Source organism: Typopeltis vanoorti, chromosome 4, assembly GCF_054136105.1.
Source record: "Typopeltis vanoorti isolate ZY-2024b chromosome 4, IOZ_Tvanoo_1.0, whole genome shotgun sequence".
Taxonomy (NCBI): Eukaryota; Metazoa; Arthropoda; class Arachnida; order Uropygi; family Thelyphonidae; genus Typopeltis; species Typopeltis vanoorti.
Genome location: NC_143552.1, coordinates 154,317,629 through 154,332,384, shown reverse-complemented (window position 1 = coordinate 154,332,384; position 14,756 = coordinate 154,317,629). Strand labels below are relative to the sequence as shown.

Genomic DNA, 14,756 nt, shown 5'->3' with positions numbered 1-14,756 from the left:
GAAAAATGTGAGAGTTATATTCAAGTAAATATGGTACATTGATGATATTTTCTTTGTTTGGACAGGTTCCAAAGAAAATAATTATAGTTATAGCAACTTCCTGAATAGCTTAAACCAAAAAATGTTTCACTGTAGAAGTTGATGGAAATAGGCACCTGCTTTTCTGCATGCACTAATCTGGGTGGGAGATGCAGTTCATTGCCTGGTGTGAGACCACTACCTCACATATTAATGGCCTGAAGCGTTCTTAAAGTTTGACGTTTGGTCTCTAAAGAAAGGTTTCCAGCTTATGTTAAAACAAACAAAAAAAAAAAAAAATACAAATCCTGAGAATGTTGATAACATTTTAAAAATGCCATCAACTGTTTTGCCACATATCCAAGAAAATGTAGAATACAAAGTGCAGGTTCTTTACCTTACATAAAAAACATCACAGTAAAATTGCTAATGTGTAAAGCAGTCTAACTTAAGTTGCTTTTATACCAATAACAAAGCTGCAATAATGCTTGGGTTGCCAAAATAACTTCATTCAGGTTAACTCATAACATAGATGACTATCTGTGAGTGTGGTATGTTATGTCAGATAGATGGGCCACTCGGGAGAAATTTGTATGGAAGATATTAAAGATGCAGAAAAAAAGGTGAGTGCATATTCTCGCTTTTCATACTACCGACGAAAAACATCCAGTACTTTTGTAACTCATGAATGCTAAATGGTGAAGTAAACTGCTTTATTTACAAATCAAAACTGATGAAATGACAAATTGTCCAAAATAGTGTAACAAAAATCATGACATTATTTTAAACTCATTATAGTCAGCCTACGTAAAACCCAAGAAGCTGGAAACTGGGTTTTGATAGCTATTATATACTTCAGCTCAGTAATGAGCTGCATATTTAAAATTTCTGCATGATGTGCACCATCAGTTTAATAACAATTCTATCTATGGCAATTTGTGTTTGAAATGAATCTGTTAATATAAGTTTTTCAAATTAAAATATTTTATTCCGCTTGTTTAATTCATCTGTGGTTTGCCTGAATACCACATTCAGTACCAACCACAGATGCTTAAAAAACAAATATATAGTTAATTTTCTCATATAAATTTATTCGTATTTTGTTTAAGAAATGGATATAACTAGATTAGGTGACATTTTGGAAGGTGAAAGCTATCCTCAGAAGCAATATCCGTTAGATTGAAGACAGTCTAAGGCCAATAAGGCTTTTGATCAACATATATTTTACCTGTGATAACATGTGACAGCAGGGTATAGAGATAGAATTTGCACAGAAGAATGAGAATATGCTTGATATGACATGTAGAGATGGGATACTTTCTCAGATATCGAAAACTTTTGTAAATCATATTATCAAATATCCTGCATTCATAGTAGAGAATGGCAGAACAGTATAAGATGGTCCAAATTATTAACTGAACAGATACCTGCAGAATGCAGTAAAGAGGTTGATCAGCATTCATTATGGCCCCTGTCATGAAAGGTTTGCTTACGCTTGGATCCGCCAAAACTTTTATAGTTTCTCTATTCGGCTTTGAAATAATGTTGGATTCAATATCCACTTAATTTGAATAATTTTGCATCATCATCATCATCAGCAGCAAATTCCTGCCATGTACCCTCAAGGGGTGTACAGGATATGATAGTACTACATGAAAAAAAATTACATCATTACTAACTTCCTATCTACAATTTAACTCCAAATCAGTCTGTTACTTGTCAAGACCCCAATATTATTAGATATTATATTTGTGTCGTCTAAGGCACTTTGTACCGTATCAATCCACCTATATCTTGGTCTTCCTCAGGGTCGTTTTGCTGCCAACCTGGCAGAGAACACTTGTTTTGCTAATCTTTCCTCGCCCATTCTGTTTAAGTGACCATACCACCTGAGATTAGCTTTGCTAACGCATTCCTGGATGCTGACAATGTCAAGTTCTTTCCCAATATCCTCGTTTTTAATATGATATTGCCATTGATGCCATCTGTTCACACCTATAATCTTTCTCAGGACTCTCATATCTGCGGTCTCTAGTCTTTGGTCAAGTGTTTTACTTCTGACCCAGCTCTCAGATCCATAAGTTAAAACTGGTTTGAACACTGTCTTGTATACAGCTAATTTAGTGTTCCGACTAATTTCTCTCTTCTTCTATATGAATTTATTCAATTGACTTCCTACCATACCAGCTTTGCTGATTCTGTTGTCTATTTCTATATTTAATTTACCATCTTCAGTAAAAATCGTGCCTAAGTAAGTAGCTGAAATGTTTTACTTGTTCCACAGGTTCTCCATTCCCAACACAGTTGACATTTTCAATGATTTTGCCAATTTTCATTGTCTTTGTCTTTTTATTGCTGACCTTCATACCATATCTATTACAACAGTTATTCAATTTAGTCAGAGAATCTTGCAGACTTGTAGCAGATTTATTTAGAAGTATAACATCATCCGCATAAAGCAAAGAGCTGACATTAACATCTCCAATTTTGATATCATGTTTAATACCACTTTCCTTCATAATGTGATCCATATAATGTGATCCAGATAATGAATAACAGAGGGGATAATGTACATCCTTGTCTCACACCAGATTTAACATTAAACCATCTTCCTGTACTTCCTTCAATTCTAACTGCTGATGTACAACTCAAATAAAGACTAAGTATTGCTTGATATAATGCCCCATTGACACCATATAACTGCAGTATATTGAATAGCTTCTCTCTTGGCACCTTATCATATGCCTTTTCCAAATCGAAATAATTTTGCATCGCTGAAGTGAAACCCTTTGACTCTCCTTTTCAGTAATTCTTGGTGCCTTTTGTGATGTGACACCTATTTTTAGCAACTTGTATGGTAAAGTATAAGTTCTGCATCACTTCAACCTGAGTATTTATTTACATTTGGGTCTGGCTCCCACTGATGAGACCTCAATAAAGGTCGAAACCAGTCTGGATAGTGTCCCCCCCCCATAATGTATAACATCATTCATGTCCACTAGGGGATGTGTTTTACATTATGGGAAATACTAGTGATCAGAGCTTGCTCCGCCTTTACTACGAGTTGCCTCTGTGAAAGGTTTGCTTACGCTTGGATCCGCCGAAACTTTTATAGTTTCTATATTCAGCTTGAAACTCTTGTAGTTTCTTTCTCTATTTGGTTTTGAAATAATGTTGGATTCAATATCCACTTAATTTGAATAATTCATTATGGTTATTATTATTATTATTCATGACACCTCCAAGGAGCCTGAAGACTCATCGTGGGAGGACACCTATTGTACAACTCTCCGTCTCCACCACTACACTGAACCTCTACTACCAATCATTTACATCAGCACCATCTACTGTCCAACACCACCACCACAGCTAGTAGTTTTTCTCTGTAAATTGCATGTGTTCTGAAGGGCCGATTTGTCTGTATGCTGGATGAAAAAACAGAGTTTCCGGGAGAAAAAAAACTCTGCTCACTTCCATATGAGATTGGCTAACTCACCTTCGATTGAAAAAGTCCATATAAAGATTCCTCCCATCATGACAAGACTCGAATTTAGGCCTTTTCCAATTGAAGGGTGCAACGTACTGTCATTCTTCCAATTGTGCTACGGAGGCACTTAAATTATAGGGACTACTTCTGTGTTAATAGTGATAACTAATTTCCTTACTAAGATCATCATCTGGAATATACAGGGCTCCAGAAATCCGCTCGGCATAGGTGAGTTAATAGAGACAAGTGGCAAATGAATTTTCAGCCTCATTTTAAATGTATTCAAATATATAAGTTATATTATGTCCTCACTTCCTTATAATTCTTCTTATTTGGCTCATATTATTTACTTCGAACATGTATCGTTATTTATCTCATAAATTCTTACTTTATATCAGAATCTTAATTTTACTTCATTAACTCTTTAATTTATGCAGTCTCAACATATACTTTGGGCAGTTAACAACTTTAAGGATATTGCACATGGGCAGAAGACAAAGAGATTTCCATTGGGCATTGGGAATTCCTTTGTTTCTTTGCTGGTGCTGGTTCTATCTTCGGATTCAGGGAAAATTTCTATTATACTGTGCCACCCTGAATCCTAGATTTTTGAACAAAGAAAAATCAAAGAACCAGAACTAAACATAGCACACTATCTTTAATTTCTTGAACTATATGAAGGAGTTCAAACCTCATCTATTTCTAACTTAGTTTGCAGTCGTAGCCTTCCCTATAAATTACCTCCCACCGTGGTTCGATTATTTGTGAGCGGTGCAATAGAAAACAAAATCAGGCAAGTCAACTATTGAATCTAAAGAAAACATTTAATTACACTCTAGTCAGATTACATATCATAAATAAACTTTGGCACATGCTTGCTTCAATATCAATCTCAATGAAAAACATAATTATCTAACCCTTCTCACTCTCTCTCATAGCATGTATAAGTATCAGTTCATTTAAAACATTCTATCAAAGGTAAATCATGAGCTTAAACTCCACAATACTAAAGGTTATTCGTTCATTGACATTAAAATTAACCCTAATTTCTTCATTCATGTCTCAGAGTTACACTGCCCTCTTAAACTATATCTCTAAAGTCCTTAAAATTCACAACCTTCTAAGCTTAATGTCCAACTAATAATCACAGTCTTTCTTCTTTTATACATTCACTAATCAGATTAAAGTTTCTACTTTACCAATTGCCGGAGAACTATTAGAACATAACACATATCACGATATATCACGATATAACATCACCTCCAGGTCCAACTTCCGTTCTGCTTGGTTAGTATTACCCCACTGAATGGTCCGGACTGGATATATCTCCGGCGACGAAGGCAGGTGTTCACTGGTCATCTACCTCAGCAAGGCTTAGCTGTCTCTGCAGTAATCAGGAACTCAGCTCTGCTGGGCAATTCCTTAGCCAGCGATCTCCCAAGGACTCCTCGGCATTCTCCCTCGCTTTCTGCTTCGATGATCCTTCCAAGGAATGGAAACGAACATCAGTAAGTGAAGAGGACGACAAGAAAAAGGCCCGAGCTGGTGCTGCTTCGCTTTTTAAATCCCACAGCCAACACTTCGTTACTACATCATTAAATTTCTCCCTCTTTGCTCAGGTAACCTTACATCTCCCAGCACCTACTGCCATAATCTCCCCTAGCATGCTCTTCAGTGGTGGTGACGCGTGCTCTCCTTCCATCTTCCACGTGTACTTGGTGTACGTGTTTTGCTCTTGGCTATTGGTACTTAATCCGACTAGTCTTCTCCCAGCAATATACAAGTATTTATATAAATTTAGCAAAGTTTAAACAATGGACTATTTATAGAAAATGCATTACAACACAAAGTGTAGACAAATATATACTTAATTATTAATGTTTCTGGTAATCTACAAGTAACTTTATCCATCTGATATATCAGTATATGCCAAAATGTAAGTTGCATGTTAAGTTCTGAACAAAATATAAATTAATACAGTTTCATTCAGAACTTAACAGTTATATATATATTTGAATACATTTAATTACATTTAAAGAAATTTATTTCCCCTTCTGTGGAAATAAATTTCTTTTTCTTTGTATATGAAAGACATCATAAATATCCAGTGTGGAGTTCCAGAAATCCCCTCCCCCATTTCTTTCATAACAGTATTATACAGTGTTTTTCTCACTTCGCACATGCATCATGACTCATCATACTTTTGTTTTTCGTTTGTCATGAAATGAGAAAAATGAGCTGCCCATTATGTGCTATCATTATGGCACTTTACTTAAAAAAAGTGAATTTTGCACACTTCAGGAAAAAACCAATTAGTTTTCCAAATCACAAATACATTAAAATTAAAAGTAAATTAGTTATCACGTTTGATAAATAAATATCAATCAATGCATTCATTTAGTTCAATATGTTAACCCTACATGTATATACAGTATGCACGACATGTAATAGACAATCTATTATATTAAAAAAATTAATTGTGATTTTCTCACAATGTGCAATTTCATTAACATTAGAAACCAGTAATTATAAAACAAAAAATTGCTGCAGTTTAATTACAGGGATTGACATAACATCCATATTATATCCATACATCTTATTCTTTAGGTGCTGTAAAATGGTTGTGTGTGTGTGTGTGTTCTCTTACCTTGATTTTGTTTAATATCTATACCTTAATTTGTCTTGTATGTTTACCAATTGAACTGCCTTGTTGCTTTTTAGGTAACTTAGTTTCGTAAACTAAGTTACTTCCATCTTATGGCCGCAAATAGTAAGGATCACATGTGCAAAATGTCAAGAACAAAGAAAGTGCTTCGAGCTGGAGCCAAATTCTTTGTCTGATTTACTGGTGTTATATTCTAATTTTCACTCAGATCGGTGCACTCAGACGGGTAACCCCCGTGTAATGTCGACCTTCGTGTTTGCAGTGGCCTCAGGTTATGAATTAATCCCCTAATCTGTCTGGAATTTTAGTTGACTAGAGGTATACTTGATAACTAATATTTAAGGAATTGACAGCGTATACTAGAAATATAGATTAAATAAACTTTAATATATACTTTCCGATATTTTGGCGAACGTCACGTTGCCATCTTCTTGGGAACTTACTACAAAGACACGTGCACACAAGTACTAATAACAGCAAATGAGACTGAAGCTAGGAAGCTAGCGTTTTCCTAAAGTCCTGATGGTGCCCCCTGGCGGGCTATATTGGTAGTTCTTGGCCTTTGGGCTGAAGTTCTTCTGATAAAAGTTTCCCAAATTTGGGGCAGTCTCATGCATCCAAATTTGTTGAGGTTTGGCATGTTCCTAAGGGCCGAGGCTGATTCCATGAATAGTCTTTCATACTTGAACTTGCTGCGGTGTATTATTTGTTGAGGTTTGGCATGTTCCTAAGGGCCGAGGCTGATTCCATGAATAGTCTTTCATACTTGAACTTGCTGCGGTGTATTACTGTGGCTTTCTTCCATCTTATTCTGTGGCGAGTATCCAGAGCATGGTCTGCAAGCCCAGAGTGGCTGTACTGGTGAAATCGGATGTAATCCTTGTATTCTGAGATTCTGATATTTGCTGTCCTGCCTGTTTGGCCAAAGTAGGACAGTTTACAGCTGCAAGGGACCTGGTATACACCAGGTAGGTCTAGGGGAAGTGGTTGGTCTTTGGTGGAGCGGATAAGGGATGCCAGTTTTCTATGTGGTCTGTAACAAGTGGTCAAGTCATGTTTTTTTAAGATTTTATTGATTTTTTCCGAGGTGCCTCGGATGTAGGGAATGGTGGATTTAGAGTAATCTTTTTTGTGAAGTGGAGGGGGTGGTGGGTTGTGGATAACTGGGTTAAGTATTTTTTGGATTTTTTGGAGGGGGTAGCCGTTGGCTGAGAAAGGTCCCTTGCAGCTGTAAACTGTCCTACTTTGGCCAAACAGGCAGGACAGCAAATATCAGAATCTCAGAACACAAGGATTACATCCGATTTCACCAGTACAGCCACTCTGGGCTTGCAGACCACGCTCTGGATACTCGCCACAGAATAAGATGGAAGAAAGCCACAGTAATACACCGCAGCAAGTTCAAGTATGAAAGACTATTCATGGAATCAGCCTCGGCCCTTAGAAACATGCCAAACCTCAACAAATTTGGATGCATGAGACTGCCCCAAATTTGGGAAACTTTTATCAGAAGAACTTCAGCCCAAAGGCCAAGAACTACCAATATAGCCCGCCAGGGGGCACCATCAGGACTTTAGGAAAACGCTAGCTTCCCAGCTTCAGTCTCATTTGCTGTTATTAGTACTTGTGTGCACGTGTCTTTGTAGTAAGTTCCCAAGAAGATGGCAACGTGACGTTCACCGAAATATCGGAAAGTATATATTAAAGTTTATTTAATCTATATTTCTAGTATACGCTGTCAATTCCTTAAATATTAGTTATGTTTAACCAGCGTATAAGCCTCTCATCAAGAATAGAGGTATACTTAGACACAATTTACGTTATATGTAATTTCCTTTGTTCTAATACAAGCTTTTTGATTTCACAATATTCAATAACTTCAAAAAATTATTATTTCCAAGTTAACTAACATCAAGTTTTTCTATTAATACACAAGTATTTTAGTGGGACTTAGCATACTTGTAAAATCTGTATAAAAGGCAAGTTATTACAAAATTTCCTTTTATTCAAGATTTTACAGTGCACAATTGTAATATAACCCTAAGTTTATTTTCACAGCTCACAACCCCGAACTAGAACCCTCATTCACCTTGATTCCACTCTACCATACACCACCCTCTGATGTCTGTCTATCAGCCCCCCCCCCCATCCCTATCCATGCCATCAGCCTCATACCCATTTCCATTTGCTCCAATTTATGTAATAGTTTTGCAAAAGCCCAGCAGGATCATGTTATAGCTATTTCCTTTATCCAATTCTGCTCTCACCTTATAAAATGTGAATAAATTACTGGGGCAGGACCTACCTTTTACAAAGCCATGCTGTCCCCTATAAAGTATCATATTTCTATCCATTCCTAAATTTTACTTTTAACCAACTTTAACCACCACTCCAGAGTTACAAATTGGTCTGTAATTTGCTACTTGGAGTAATGGAACTATCTTACTTTCTTTCCACTCCTTTGGAGCCTTGCCACAGCTGAGACTTAAACAACTTCATCGGAGGCACTTTCACCCACACATTCTCGTAGCACACGAGTAGACATTCCATCCAGGCCCATTGTTATTCTCATTGATATTTTTCAGTATACTGAGTGCCTCTTGTTCATCTACCTCAGTGCTCACATCAGTCTCTGTACCTCAGTAATTGCAAAGTCCACCACCTGGATGATATACCCTTGCAAAGTGATCACTTAGTAACTGAATTATTTCTTCTGCTTTTGTCACTTTCCTACCATCAGCACTGAGTAAAGTTATCTTTCCATAATCATTCTTTCTCTTACTTGTTAAGTAGCAAAAAAACACTTTTGGATTTACTTTGGCCTGCTTAACAAATTTTCTCTCGAAATCTGATTTAGCATTCCTTACTATACTATTTACCCTTTTTGCTTGTGCTTTATACTGCTCATGGGCATGCTTGATCTTCTTCTCTTCTCTCCCGTAGTCCTAAATGGACCATTGGGTCATTCATGGCTGGTAGGTGATATTCTTTGTTAGCCTCCTCCAATCATCTCGGTCTCGTGTTCTTGATGTCAGTTGAGAAAGGGAGGAATTTGTCCATTTTAATCGAGGTCGGCCCCTAACCCTTGGTCCCAAAACGATTTCTTCTAGTGTTTGCTTTGGAATGCCATTAGCCCTCTCCACATGTCCGAACCATTTCATCTGTCTTCTTCTGATGACTGTCAGAATATTTTCCCTTCTTCTCCAGTCTATTGAATCAATCAGTTTTCGGACATTTTCATTGGTTTCGTGAGCGGTGTAGGGAATTCTCAAAAGTCTTCTGTAAGTTTTCATTTCAAAAGACAGGAGCCTCCTCTCATCTTCCCTCAATAAAGTCCAGACCTCACAACCATACAAGAGGATAGAATTCACCAAGGTGTCAATTAGTCTTAGTCTGGTTGTGATTGCTATTCTGATATCTCCCCACAATGGTTTTAACTTCTGTAGGGTCATGGTTGCCTTAGCAATTCGGTATTTAATGTCGGTTTTTGAACGACCATCTTGACTCAACGTGCTTCCTAGATAAGTGACCTTGTTTACATTCTCAATTTGTTTATCTCCCCACAATGGTTTTAACTTCTGTAGGGTCATGGTTGCCTTAGCAATTCGGTATTTAATGTCGGTTTTTGAACGACCATCTTGACTCAACGTGCTTCCTAGATAAGTGACCTTGTTTACATTCTCAATTTGTTTATTGCCAATTTGTATCTTTAAGAATTCAATGTCTGATTTGGAGGTTATCATTGTTTTTGTTTTTTGTAGGTTTATGTATAATCCATATTTTTTTTAATGTTCCGAAAACGCGGCTGGTTATCTCTTGTAATTCATCTTCACTTTCTGCCAGAAGATCAATATCGTCTGCAAAACGTAAGTTATTTATTCTTAGTCCACCAACTACTATTCCAGTGTCATATTCATGAAGAGCTTCATCTATGACATATTCCAGAAAACAATTAAAAAGAAGAGGAGACAAGATACATTCCTGTCTTACCCCCTTTCTGCCCGGAACAGTTCACTGCTGTAATTTTTCATTTAAATTCTCATATCAGATGAGGAATAAAGAGATTTGATAATACTAATGATTTTGTTGTCAATACCATAATGTTTAAAATTTTCCATAATGCCTCATGCCATATTGAGTCAAAAGCTTTTTGAAGGTCTAAAAAGTTGACAGATTATTTTGTTATGTTCTGTGTATTTTTCGCCTAGTATGTGTATTGTAAAAATGATCGATTGTACTTCTGGACTTCTGAAAACCCGCTTGTTCATCTGATAGTCTGCTTTCTATTTTCTTTTCAAGGTGATCATGCTTGATCACCTTGTTTATATTCCTTCCACAGTGCTTTTTTTTTTTGAAGTTCCTGATTTATATTGCTGGTCATCCACTTAATCCCTACTCAATTTATTCCTTCCACAGTGCTTTTTTTTTTGAAGTTCCTGATTTATATTGCTAGTCATCCACTTAATCCCTACTCAATTTATCCTCCTGACTCTGGGTTTGCACTGTGTGTATACTCCAGATGATGACCTTGATATGAAGGTCAAAATGTCAAGTGATTATTTTGGTTTATATTAAATTGAAGTTTTACTATAACATGGTAGTTATTTCCATAATTTTTAAAACATTTGTACATTACATCCAACTTAGTCTGCACAGTTTTCTCTTTTTTCTGCATAAATTTCTCTGTAGCAAGTAACTGCACTTGCATCATTCTGTCTACTTTGCTAAATTTCTGCACAATGGGGTTCATTTCCTCAAGCAACCAATTTGTCTTATTAGCAGAGGCAGATGCCTGTCCCAATTATTTCACTGTACACATATTTTGTAGGATCAGCTTCTCTTTCATTCTCTTCTGCTTTTTTCTCTTTTCTTCTTCTACAATTTTTTATGCTTCTAGATCTAAAAGAGGTTTTAATTTGTGAGATCTTCCACAACTTCCACTAAGTGCTCTACATTTTCATTATCATCCTCCAACTCCATGTCTTTAGCTAGCAGCACTATCTTGTTAAGTCTTTTGTAAGGCTTTATCGTTGTTGAATTCTGTGAGTATATGAACATATATTTTCATCAGCATCTTCCAAATACCATTCATACAATCTACTATTACCTCACTCTATCCTATATCTACATACAATGCAAGATATCACTTTCCATTCAAATGGCTGAGGATTTTTCTCACCATCAGTATTAGCAATAACATCCCCATCCATGATTTGCAAGAGTGAGGTGGTATTTTTTCTTTTCTTTCTTTTCTTTCATGGTATTCTGTGAATGTGTTAGTGAGATGGCTGTCATAAGTATGAGTCGTTGTAAGTTGCATATATCATAAGTTGAACTTGTCTGTCAATTAGATCAGTGCTTCCCAAACTGTGGGCTGCGACCCCCTTGGGGGGGGGTAGGTTTTGTTGAGGGGGCCATGAAATAATGAAAACAAATTGAAAATGTCTTAAGACTAAGTAGATTTTTTTTAAAAGAAACGTATTTAATTTTTATTATTTCTTTTTTGTCATTTTTTATATTTTAATGGGAAAAAAATCACACATTGGTGCGGGTTCAGAAATTTTGCTTCCTGCGTATTTCGGTGCTTAATGAATATTAGTAAATATATGCTTATTCATATACGTTTCATTTCAAAGCAGAAATCTAAGAATTGCAGTTTCAAATATTTCACCTGATATTGACTTTTTGTGTAGCAGTATTGAAACACATTCATCACATTAAATTGTTATTAAACTTCTTTTATGTTTTTAATTCTTTCTTTATTACTAATCATTTTACGTTTCATGTGCTCGTACTGCAAACGTACAATAACAATATATCTGTCTATATAAAAATATGAGATAATGTGCCATGTCAAGTGTGTATGTAAGATGCTAAAAATGTATTATTTGCATTTGATTTTTGCAATATTCGCTGTGTATGTTTTGTATTGAATATAAATACAATAAATATTATAATAATATATGTCTATATTATTGAGGGGAGGATGTGAAATATTCTAATTTTTCCAAAGGGGGCCCTGACATCCAGAAGTTTGGGAAGCACTGAATTAGATTATAATGGCTGCTATTGATAGCTTTTAAAAGGAAAAATGTTTGACTTACATACATTTCTTGTAATTTAAGAAACTGAATAAAAAATAGAATAAATGTATATTATAGTGCCTTTTTAATCCCTAACTCTTAATTTTAAGGTGTTCTGGAAATATTCTTTTGGCTGATATATCCAGATTTACTGGATATATTCCACCAAGGTAATGTGTAAGCAGAGGATCTGGTGGTTGTTGAATGACCTGATTTCACTCGAGTTAAGCATACTGCACATTGTGGTAACCTGAACATCATTTCAATCTTCATTTAGATTCTCATAGTTGCGCTTTAGGTCAATGAAGTCATGCAAATCTGCCTTAGCTATTTCAAAAAGAATGTCATCTCCTTTTTCAGGCACAATAATTTTTACAAATTAATGGTTTATTATTTTTAACTATAGTTCATTTGTTTGAGGGATTTAAGAATGTTAATAGTAAACTTGGTCCTAACAGAATAAGAGGGTCATTCTTCTCTTTGCAGCTTATTATGTCTGTTAAATTGATGCATGTGTTCTTATGAAGTTTGAGTAACAAATGATATATGAATTAATCTGTTTTCCTCATTATGAGGATTTTAGCAAAATCGTCCTCTGCTGGAACATTGTTTTAAATGAAAAAATTTTTAAATGTTTGAAAATTGTGAATGAGAAACGTTTGAATACACAATTGATTAATAGCAATTTCTGTATTCTTTATCTAATGGACTTGTGTACATTACTATTTAAAATGTAATGCATTGCTCAAAATTTTGTTTCTTTAGGATCATGATGGTCATGGACCAGAATTTGTTAAACATATGAGAAGAATAAATAGTCTCTCAGGAGCTAATATTACAGTAAGTTATAATTGATAGCAGTTCAAAATTTGTATACTGTAGCATCTTTAGATCTGAGAAAGTTGATAAATATTGGTTGTGTCTGAGAAACAAATAATAGTGTAGTGCTTTTTTTTTTTTTTTGAAACAATCAAATTAATAAAATTATAATAAAAATTTAAAATGATTTTGGTACAGGAAAAAAAGTTTTTGTATCATCTTACTTGTTAATTATATACTTTCTTTTTACAGCAAGGGAAGTCAAATCAACCACAACATATCTAATAATAAATACTTCCATTATAAAGTTATTTTTATCATCATCGTCATCAATTTCCTGCCATGTAACCTCAAGGGTCGTACAGGACATGTTGGTACTACATGAAAAATTTACATAATTACTAACTTCCTATCTACAATTTTCCTCCAAATCAGTACAAAATGATGGTACAACATGACAAAGTTATTTTTAAAGGATTATAATGGATTAGTACACATTCTACTGCATACATACACAAATTAATCTTACATCAATTTTGTGAATGATTTTATTCTTGGTTTCCTGCATGTCTACATATATGCAGACACTAGTAAACAGGAGAAAGGTGATATGATTAGAGACCTTTAAATTCTGGAAGGGTTAACACCCTTTCAGAATTTAATGCTGGTTGATGGAATTTTTCATGATATGGAAGGTTGGGAGAGGATGAGAAAGTATTTATTGAAGTTGATTGTGCGGTTAACAAAGGGATAAGGTCTAGATTTTTTTCTCACAAAGCAGTGGAGAATATCATTTTTTCCTATATGTGTTAACTTCAGAAATTTGAGATCATCTTCTAGTGTTGAAGCTTAAGTAATGAATAAGGGAAAACTGGCTTGATTTTAGCCTAAAAATTATTTTTTTTAAAAAAATTACATTATTCTATAGAAAATGACTCATTATTTCATGGAATTCAGTATATTGGAGTTATTTATGGAAAAAAACACTGCCTTATAATATTTCTATAATGGTTAATATGGAAGAAAATTAGAATTTATTAAATATATATATTTAATAAATTTTCAATTTTTCTGCCTAGTTTCATTGTCTTTGTATTTTTATTGCTGATTTTCATATCAAATATAAATATAAAATATTTATATATAAATACGAGGTGTTATCAAAAAGAAACCAGACTAGGCTAATAAAATCCTTACAACTTACCCAGTTTAAATTTGCACTCAACCCCCCCCCCTTCAAAGGGGTCCCCTTCCAAGTTCATGCAGTGATCCCATTGCTTTCCACCATACTCTAAATGCTTACTTGAAGTCTTTTTGTTGAAGCACATTAAGCACTGCTTGCGATTCGTCTTGGATCTCCTTAACCGTGTCAAACCACTACCCCTTCAGCTTGTGACTTCTTTTTGGAAACAAAAAGAAGTCACAAGGGGCTAAGTCTGGTGAGTAAGAAAATGTGGGATGACTGCCATGCTGTTGTCCGCCAAAAACTTGCATGTTTTTGAGTTGCTGTTGGAGGGAGCATTGTTGTGGTGGAGAAGCCAGTTGTAGCTTCACCAGAGTTCTGGTCTTTTGTGATGAATGTCTTCTCTCAACTGGCTTAAAATGATGGAGTAGAATTCTGTATTGACTATTTGACCAGGTGGGACGAATTCTTGGTACACAAGCCCCTTAATGTTGAAAAAGA

The 14,756-nt window shown here is 35.2% G+C and overlaps 1 protein-coding gene across 2 annotated transcripts in view; it reads left to right on the top strand.

Annotated features, from left to right (window-relative positions):
* Positions 1 to 14,756, top strand: part of mh (DNA-dependent metalloprotease SPRTN) — a 150,298-nt gene that overhangs the window by 83,887 nt on the left and 51,655 nt on the right. For both annotated transcript variants that reach the window (XM_090391530.1, XM_090391529.1), the window contains exon 6: positions 13,019 to 13,093. In XM_090391530.1, coding sequence (XP_090247656.1) covers positions 13,019 to 13,093 — 75 coding nt within the window. The remainder of the gene's footprint in view (positions 1 to 13,018; positions 13,094 to 14,756) is intronic.